The following is a 9,652-nucleotide window of genomic DNA, read 5'->3' as shown; positions in this document are numbered from 1 at the left end:
GACACGGGTGCACTTACCTACATGCAGGCAATACACACATACACATAAAATAAAAATAATAAATAAAATGGAAAAAAGAATAAATAAAAAATTAAATGGGAATAATGGTAGCACACAACTGGGGGGTTGTGAGCATTAAATGAGGTAAGGTCTGTGAGACACATGTCTGGAGACTGACCATGGACATTTCAGTAGATTGTTTTGATAGTGATGATGATACTTATTTTTTCTTTTAAAATATTTTATTTATTATTTTTATTTTATGTGTATGCGTGTATTGCATGCACGTAGGTAAGTGCACCTGTTTCGTGCAATGCCAGTGGAGGACAGAAAGAGGCTGTCGGATCTCCTGGAACTGGAATTAGAACAGTTGTTAGCTGCCATGTGGGTGCTGGGATTAGAAACCCGGTCTTCTGCAAGAACAGTGTTAACCGCTGAGCCAGATGGGTAGCCCCCTATTTTTTCTTTTAAACCATAAGCTCTGTGAGGGAAGGATCAATGTCTGATCAGCTCTGTAGGATTCCCAGTGCACAGCAGGCACTCTAGCACTGAGTAAAGAGCTGGATATTTTGTTTAACATTATTGAAAAAGTGTAGCTTATTTTCACAGCAAATAAAAGGTAAGACTGTAGGAGGCAGGTTGTGATCCTAACCTTCTAACCATTCACTGACCATCTGAATGAGTCGAGTCATTCACGACTCACCCACTTTCCTACTGTCCTCCTTCCAACAAGCAATTTTATAATATTGGGCACTAGAGCTTTAAGGTACTGAATAAGATACACAAATCCCTGGCTTAGTAGAAGTTAAAAAATACTGGACATTTACACTTATAACAGTGTTCTATAAAGAAAATTACTATGAAATACCAAGTAAAAAATTTGTAAAATTCAGTAATTTAAAGCTGGACATGATCTTCATTAATTCTCATAGATAGATGCATATTTGATCATAAATATAGAAAAACAATGATTTCTGCCCTTGTCAAAATCAGAAAGATGTTTGCTATCAAGATAACCTATGCAATATATACTAAAGTACTTTGGGTTTGCTGTGGTGTAAATGTTTCTGTCTCCCCCAAATTCCAATGTAGATACCCTCAAGGTGCTGGTATTAGAGGTGTGGCTTTAGGGTACTGATTGGTCATGAATAGGATTAGCATCCTTGCAAAAATACTCAAGGGGCTGGAGAGGTGACTCAATGGTTAAGAGCACTGGCTCCTCTTGTAGAGGACTGCCTGGTTGGGTTCGGTTTCCAGCACCTACATGGTGCTCACAATGTATGGCATCTCACAGCCACCTGTAACTCCAGTTCCCAGGGCTCCAATACCTTCTTCTGGCCTCCATGGGCACTGCATGCACATGGTGCACATACATACATGCTGGTAAAACATACACATAAAGAAGTCACCCTGAAGAACTAGCTTACCCCTGTCACCATATGAAGACAGCAAGGAGGCCTCTCTGACACAGATTCTGCCTTGAACCCAGACTTCCAAGCTTTCAGAATGGTGAGAAGTACATTTCTCGTTTATAAGCCACTCAGTTTACACTATTTATTATAGCAGCTTGAACAGACATGGTATTTCAGGAAGCCTTTCACTGCTCTCATCAGCCAGGGAGACAGTGGGCTCCAGTATGCATAAGATTCTAGGACTGCAGATCATACGTGATTATAGCATCTTACAGTTTTAAGACTCAACTACAGGTTGCTGCATTTCAATGAGAGATGGCAACCTTGGTGGCCTTCCTAGGAGCATTTTCCATTTTTTCTTTATGAAATGTAAAACTAAGATAGCTGACATTTTCATGGTTCTTTACAATTTACCACACACTTCTACATAAATTAATTCATTTTATCGTAATCCTCTTTTTTATAGAGATTAAAAACAGGTTGAGAAGGGTTACAGAAGCTAACTGCTACACAACTGGTACTGGCTGTGAATTGAACCACATTTTTATTATAACGTGCTTTTCTACCATAATGTGCCACCTCTCTACAGGAAGAGTTTAAAGGAAAGTGAAGTCCCTTCAAGTTTCTTAATAACAATGGTGAGATCAGGAGGTAGAAGATGGTCAGGTAGGGCAGGACCCTGAAGCAACAGTGGTGGGAATGTCCTTGCTAGAGGCCAGGAGAGTCCTGTTTATCTGTTCTCCTAAATGAGCATCTGTGCCAGAGGCTGTATGTGAGGACATGACTGAAACCAAGAGGGGGCACCTGGACAACTTATGGTTGGGCCAAATGAACTGACCAGCTCATTCCCCTCTCATGTCTCAGCCCAGATTCTGGTGTAAGTCCTTAAAAAAACACCCAGACTAACAGCTGGATGGTGTTCTAGTTCCCAGAACCCTCCTCCTTCTTACACTCCCATCTAGGACTCTATGATAAATTTCTCTAAAACTCACCCTCCATAGTTCATGAATTTCATTCTTCATATTTTTAAGAACCCAAAAAGCTATGGGCTGTAGGCAGTTTTGGTGGCTATTCTAGGATCCTAACCCCGCAAGTCAAGCTCCCCAGGAATCAAGAAAGTCACCATCACTCTCAAAGGTACACCAATATTCCTGTATCAACAATATGTACCCCAATGGTAGACATGAAACAAGGAAACGCTTGTATTAAAAATATCCCAACCCAACTCTTTGGATAGTTCTATCCATTTTATTATGCAATTATAAGTTAGAAAAATTTATTTTTTAGTGGCTTCCATGACTACCCACTATTTTGAGCACTGGAGTTACAGTGATGACCAAAACCAGATTAAAGTTGTGCTGTCTCATGATTTTTACATTCTAGGTGGGGGAGAAGTATACTAAACAAATTAATAAGTGATTAAGATGTTATATAATAATAAATGCTAAGGATAACATATGATGGTTAAGCTTACATGTCAGCTTGACTGGGTTCGTGGATGCCCACATAACTAATTAAACATTACATGAGGGGGAGGGGGAGTGAGTGTATCTGGATGTTTCTGGGACGAATTAGTATTAACATGGGGATAGACTGAGTAAAGGTCTGTCTCAGTGCAGGTGAAAATCGTCCAATCAATCCATGGAGATTTTCTACAAAGCAAAAGGCAGAGAGGAGCAAACTGCTCTTTCTTCTTATGCTGGGCCATCCGTTTTGGCTCTCGGAAATGGGAAATGGGGTCTTTTGTTCTCAGGTCTTTGGTCTCTGGGAGTCCCAGCACCTCACCCTTCAGTTCTCAGGCCTTCGGATTTGAACTAAGACTGAAAGTTACGCCATCAGCTCTTACGGTTTGTAGGCTTTTGGACTTAGGCTGCACACAGAGATGGCAAGACTTCTAAACTTCCATAATCGCATGAGCCAACTCTGATAATAAATCTCATCATATAAACACATTGATATGTGTATATATACTCTTTATCTGAATACAGAGAGCTATGGTGATAAAGAAGGAGATAGCCCCAATTGGTTCTCCTTCTCTGGAGAACACTGACTAACTCAGGATAATAAGCATGACAGTAGGGGAACAGAATATGCTATTTGATACGAAATAGTCAAAACAATGTGCCTGACTTAAAATGACATTTGGCCAGAGACCTGATGAAAGTGCAGGAGGGGTCCTGTAGGTGCCTGAGGAGGAGGCCAGGTGAGTCAGCAGCAAATATGAAGACTGTGGATGGATGGCCCTCGTGATGCAGGACCATCTGTGTACCTAAGCATTCCGTTCACTGTGCGTTCTCTGCAGGATTACTTAGTACCTCTGGCCAACTCTCCAATGCCACCCTGAATTTCTTATTCTCCAGCACCAGCCTTATTTCCTACTTCCACGAGGAAACAGAAATGATCAGAAGACTTATGCCAGCCCCTGGAGTTGGATCAGCTAATTTACTTGCATTTCTGCTCAGAGACCATGACCTCCTCCAGAGACTATGGATGAATTATCTGATGAGGAGCCACACTTTTCACTTTGTACAAGAGCTCAACCTCTTCAATTCAAAGAGTGGGCCCAAGAATATACCTTCATTTTCTTATGTATCAATTTATCCCTCTACAACTAGGTTGATCCTGTTAATACAAATATTTAATAACTTCTTTAATTTAAAAAAGAATCGTCTTGGCTGGGCGTGGTAGCGCACGCCTTTAGTCCCAGGCAGAGGCAGGTGGATCTCTGTGAGTTCAAGGCCGGCCTGGTCTACATAGTGAGTTCCAGGACAGCTGGGGCTACAGGGAGACCCTGTCTCAAAAAAGACAAAAAAAAAGGAATAGTCTTGTGATCTTTTTTTTTTTTTGTATCTTTACTGCAAAATTACTCCCCAAAGCTATCAATTAATGCCCCCCTCCCCTTTTTAGGCAGGGTCTTCTTGTAGCCCCAGTTGACCTGGAACTCACTATGTAGACCAGGCTGGCTTTGAGCTCAGAGAGATCTGCCTGCCTCTGCCTCTTGAGGACTAGGATCAAAGGCATGTACTAATCTATTCTTAAATGTTTCCTGTTTCATTCTTTATCAAGTCCACTTCAGTCAGACTCTTGACTATACAATTCCAGTGAGAGAGCTCTTTTAAGGCCCCCAGGACCATCATCTTGTTAAACCAATGGCCAATTCATTTTATTTGAATTGGCACCCCACTCCATACATCTTTTGAAACACATTCTAGACTTCTGGGGCATCATAATCTCGTGGTGTTCCTCCTAGGCAAGACAGCCATTCTTTGGTCTTTGTGGCTCCCTTAACACCACAGCACCCTACGGCTTGCTTTGCACTACTTCCTTCCTCTGCTCTCGTTCTCTCTTTTCCAGTCAAACTTGAAATCATCTTTGATGCTGATTTCTTCCCAATGAATATCTCTGGTTTGGACTCTCCCCTAAATTACAGATTCATACAACTTTATCTGAAGTCTCTACCTGGATGTCTGGAGGGCAGCTCAGTCTAAACATGTCCAATATAGAACTTGAAGGTAAAACTGAAAGAGTGAAAACAGGGGTAGCTCCCAGCCTGAGCCCCTGTGATGATGGGGTTACAAGATAAGGAAGACTGAAGGGCAGGGCATGTTGAAGGGACTTAAGCAGGGAGCACAGGACTGAATGAGAGGGGATGTGACAGCCTAAGGATGAATGTAAGGTGGGTATAGTCTAAGGCATTATAAAGGTAATCAGGTAAATGAATTGGCCATTTCAGTGAGTTTGGAGAATTCTTGACTTGGGGCGTGTGCTATGAATACAGGGAGCTTATTGGTCAGAGAAGGTATTTGAAAACTTAATTATGGAGGATGACATTATTACCAGTAACTAAGTCAAGGCTCAGCCTATAGTAGTTGGCTGACTTGTAGTAAAAGGGCATGAGTTAGTAAAAGAGCTTGGGTTATTAGAAGGATCAACTATGTGAATTCTGAAGACACCCACAATGACTCCCAATGCAGTTCTAAGAAGAAAACAATGGAAAGATGCTCATACAATTTTGTCCTGATAGCAAAAGACTTGGGGTTCTACTGCCAATTACAGCAAGGAGAGGGGCGGACAGTATAGGTGCATTGGTACAGCCTCTAAAGGAAGTGGGAGATTTTATGGAGAAGGCATGAGAAGTCACTTAGTATTGTTGATAGAGTGCAAGGACAATGCCTTACCCCACTGCAAGGCTCAGCGGCAGGAAAGACTTTTGCAGCTGAAGCAAGATTCAGAGGACAGATTTCAGTGGAGTGAGAGTTACAAGGGCATTCTGAGAAGAGCTTAGTAATATACGGAACTGACATTTTGCCAGCAAAAATCACCTTCCTTAGCAACTGTGTCTTAATACCAAGAAATTCCCATCTTCAAAATATTATAAAGTAAGACAATACCATTTTCAGAACAGCCCACAAGCTGGGCAGGGTAAAGCAACAGAAACATATTATCTCATAGCTCTGGAGGTTCTAAGTCTGAGATCAAGCACAGCCATGTTTCCCCATGTGCACAGAAGCACCCTGTCTCTTCTAGAACCTGAAGACTGTCAGCATCCGTGATGTCCCTTCCTTGGTTTACAGCTGTAGCACTTTGATCTCTGCCTTCATTGCCACATGGTGTCTTCCTGTGGATCTCTGCCTCTTTGTCAGGACGCTGATCACACTGGATTAAGGTCCAACCCTCTTTCAGTACGATCTCATCTGAACTAACTCTATTTGTAATACCTCTGTTTTCAAATAGGGACATTTTCTGGTATGTTGAAGGTTAGGACTTTAACAAATCTTTTGGGGAGCAACAATTCAATTCATAATAAAGGTGTTGAAAAAAATATAGCTTTTCTAGAATGTGTTCATATTTTAAGTCTCCCAGGTTCTTATTTTGCTCAGTAAATACAACCTACAATCCAAGTGTTTTATAAATTCTCATTGTTTGAAGAACGTATAATAACCTAAGCAGACAAAGGTGTGCGGTATGCATGTGAACACAGAAGTATCTACTGATGTGAGATGACACTTTCAAACCTACCGAGATAGCCCACTGGCTCAGAAGGGAAGCACTGAGCTTCGCAGTTCAGTCTTGGGATCTTTCAATATTCACAGAGTTCTACTATTTTAAAATATCAAGCCAACTAAAGCTCAGAAGCTCAAGGTTCTGTGAGTAGAGGAAAGCTTGCGATAATGTGATATCATAATACGAGTAACTGAGAAAATGTCTTGTGGCATGGAGATAAAAAGGGGTGTTCTCCTTGGGTTCTTTATCAAGAGAGGGTACCAGAGATTGCAGGTTTCGGTGATGTAGCTGTGGCTGAAACTTTGCCCCTTGAGCTCTGTGTGTATGTATGCCTGTATTTGCACGTGTGCCTGTGCATGTGTGTGCACGTGCCTTGTGGAGGCCAGAGGTTGACGTTAGGTGACTTACTCAGTTGCTCTCCACCTTTTCTCATTGTTTTTTTTTGGACAGTGTCTGTTCACTGTCCTGGAGCTCACCAATTTGGCCAAGCTGGTTGACCAGTGAGCTCCTGGGACCTCCCTTCCCAGTACTAGAATTACAAGCATATCCACCACACCTGGCTTTTTACGTGTGTTCTGGGGCTCAAACTCAGGGCCTCATGCTTACCTGGTAAGCACTTTACCTACTGAGCTATCTCTCCAGCTTCCTGCTTCTCTTCTTAACTAAGTCACATGAATAAGAGGCATCTGCATTCTGCAATGTACAAAGCCCAGGCTATGCAGTTCGTTACTGCACACGTGCTAGGTGCTGAGGTCTGTACTTGTCTTATGAACCTCAGGCTGGCCTCTATTTTGTGCCTGCTGAAGACTGCTCCAGGAATATTACTCTTGGGATCCTCAATCTTTCACCTCTTTCTTGGTGAAAACACTAATGGATGATTCCAGTATCTCACATCTACTGTGCAAGCAGGCAGATAGCAAGTCATTTCCAAGCTAATGCAAATATCCACTGATTTGATTTGCTGCAAATTCTGAACTGGTAGCGTCCAAATGCATGAGATTTGTTGTGCTGTGATAACTTGACTCTTCTGACTTTGCACTTCAGAAGGCAGGCGGGAAGTGGAGCAGAGGCTTATTACTTGAAGGTGATGTCTTTCATGAAAGATGCAGAATCTAACTGTCTGGTAGTATATCTAGCCCTCTGTAACCTCCTACCCAGCTGGTAAGAAACTATGCCCCTCAGTCTATTATACTAAGTGAATCCAACTTGGGTAATTACACTATAATTAAATAAATTTCCCCCATAGTTTTAAGTCAGTGACAAATAGTGCTGGTCACACAGCTTCGTTTCGCTCCCAGTCTCTCCACCACATTTCCGTGATAAGTAGAGTGATTTATAGTCGGAAGACGTGTGTGTGAAAAGATGCACAGTTCATAAAATATTTTAGGTATCATTCATGACCACATATGCTTTGCTCAGTGTGAGATAACATTAATTTCTATTATAATCTTTCATCTAATTTCTCATACACTTAATGCCAAAAGAATTACGACAGTTAGTTAATTAGCATTTCCTGTTTTCAGAACAAATTTTGTTGAGTTACCCAGTGGCTTGCATTAACTTGTAGTTTCCTTTTTTTAAAATGCAGCACTTGTAGTTTCCTTTTTTTAAAATGCAGCACATCCATTGTCCTTGGGGGACAGACCGCAATAGGTGGTTTTTGCTTCCCATTTTACAGATGGACATGCTAAGGCAATCTTTCCAAAGTGAGGGAACAAGTTGATATTAGTACCAGCTTTGGGATCTAAGCTGTCTCTGATCTGCTGGCTCGAGGTTCTTTTTGTCAGAAACTATCAAACACTAGGTCACTGTAGCTATCCTAAACAGAACATAATGAATCGCACATTTGTGACTCGTGCCACAGGTTACTAATTTGCAATAATTAATGATTTATCCAGGTATTGGAGGCCTAATAACAGACCCGATGCTGCCCGTGGATTACGAGATTATGGGGTTTTTCTGTGTCTCTGGGTCAATACTTCTGGGTCCTCTGGAAGAAAGGTTCAAAACGTGATGCCAAATTGTGCTAAAGAATCCAAATTTCAATGTTACTCTACAGACCTTCCTTGAAGGCTTTCAGGCGGCTTTGTGGGATTCTTTTTGTTCCTTATGGTGCTGCGTTCAAGCCCAGGGCCTTGTGCATGCTAGACAAGTGCTCTACCACCAAGTCACATCTGCAGTCCAGGACACGGCATTTAATAGAAGGTACTAATTAAAGATATGAAAAGCAATATCAAAATACTCACAAAAAGCAGCAGTAGCAGTGGTGTTACAACGATGCCCTGAAAGAAATGAAAGTGATAGTCACTTGTCAGCCTGGAGAGCACAATGCATGCCATGTCCTCCCCATTTTGAACCCATGCATTGGGATGCATTCACACTCCTGTTTAACAAAATGAGGAGGGAAAGAAAGGGGAGCCCCAGTCGTGCATCCCCTCTACTCACATTAATGTCCTCACAATGACTACTTGTACACCATCACTAAAATTACTATCACCCAGTGCTCCTTAAACTAACCTTTCCCCTTAGACCCAACTTCCACTCCCTGTTGCACACATCCCCCATGGAGGAAGCTGGTGGCTGGCAAGCCTTCTCATTCCAAGGCTCTCCACTCTTAACTTGGATAAAGTGCCCCTTTTTGAGAGAAGACAGGTGGTTCAGTCCCAGTTGAGGTCCTCTCCTGAGCAAAGACCACGTCAGCTGTGATGAATGAGATGTCGTGATTTTGTAATGTGAACTGATCTCCCCTAGGAAATGAGCTGGGATCTCAAAACTCATTTCACTTGATTAGACTCCATGTCTCCATGGTGGAAGGGAAGTCTTTCATCTAATTCAGCCACATAGGACCACCTCAGTCCCTCTGTCTCCCCCAGGCAGAAACGAGCAAAAGATTTATTTTCTTCGATGACAGGGAACAGTTTCAGGCAGTTGCCGATGAGGCAGGATACAAGCTTTTAGGTTTCTTGAAGGTAAACCTTAAAAAGTATGTATTTGAGTTGGGAGTTAATGTGACAGGTTTCAGTTTGAGAGCAGCAGATGGTTATCCATCTCTGAGTTCCTCCTTTATTTTAGTACTTTATTACGATTTACACCAAAAAGAGCAGTCTATGTTTTCATTAATGTATTCTACTTGGAACTTTCAAATTTCAGAGTCTAAGACTGTGCTCTGTGTGTGTGTGTGTGTGTGTGTGTGTGTGTGTGTGTGTGTGTGCGTGTGTGCGTGTGTGATGTGAGAG

General features: G+C 42.0%; 1 protein-coding gene across 5 annotated transcripts in view; it reads right to left on the bottom strand.

Moving 5' to 3' along the window:
• The window catches only part of Slc10a7 (solute carrier family 10 member 7), a 276,689-nt gene that overhangs the window by 65,872 nt on the left and 201,165 nt on the right, over positions 1-9,652 (bottom strand). For all 5 annotated transcript variants that reach the window (XM_017796730.2, XM_017796731.2, XM_017796732.2 and 2 more), the window contains exon 6: positions 8,663-8,698. In XM_017796730.2, coding sequence (XP_017652219.1) covers positions 8,663-8,698 — 36 coding nt within the window. The remainder of the gene's footprint in view (positions 1-8,662; positions 8,699-9,652) is intronic.

Source organism: Nannospalax galili, unplaced genomic scaffold (assembly GCF_000622305.1).
Source record: "Nannospalax galili isolate Female #2095 unplaced genomic scaffold, S.galili_v1.0 scaffold1272, whole genome shotgun sequence".
NCBI lineage: Eukaryota > Metazoa > Chordata > Mammalia > Rodentia > Spalacidae > Nannospalax > Nannospalax galili.
Note: the sequence above shows the minus strand (reverse complement) of the source record. Positions and strands in the feature narration are given on the sequence as shown.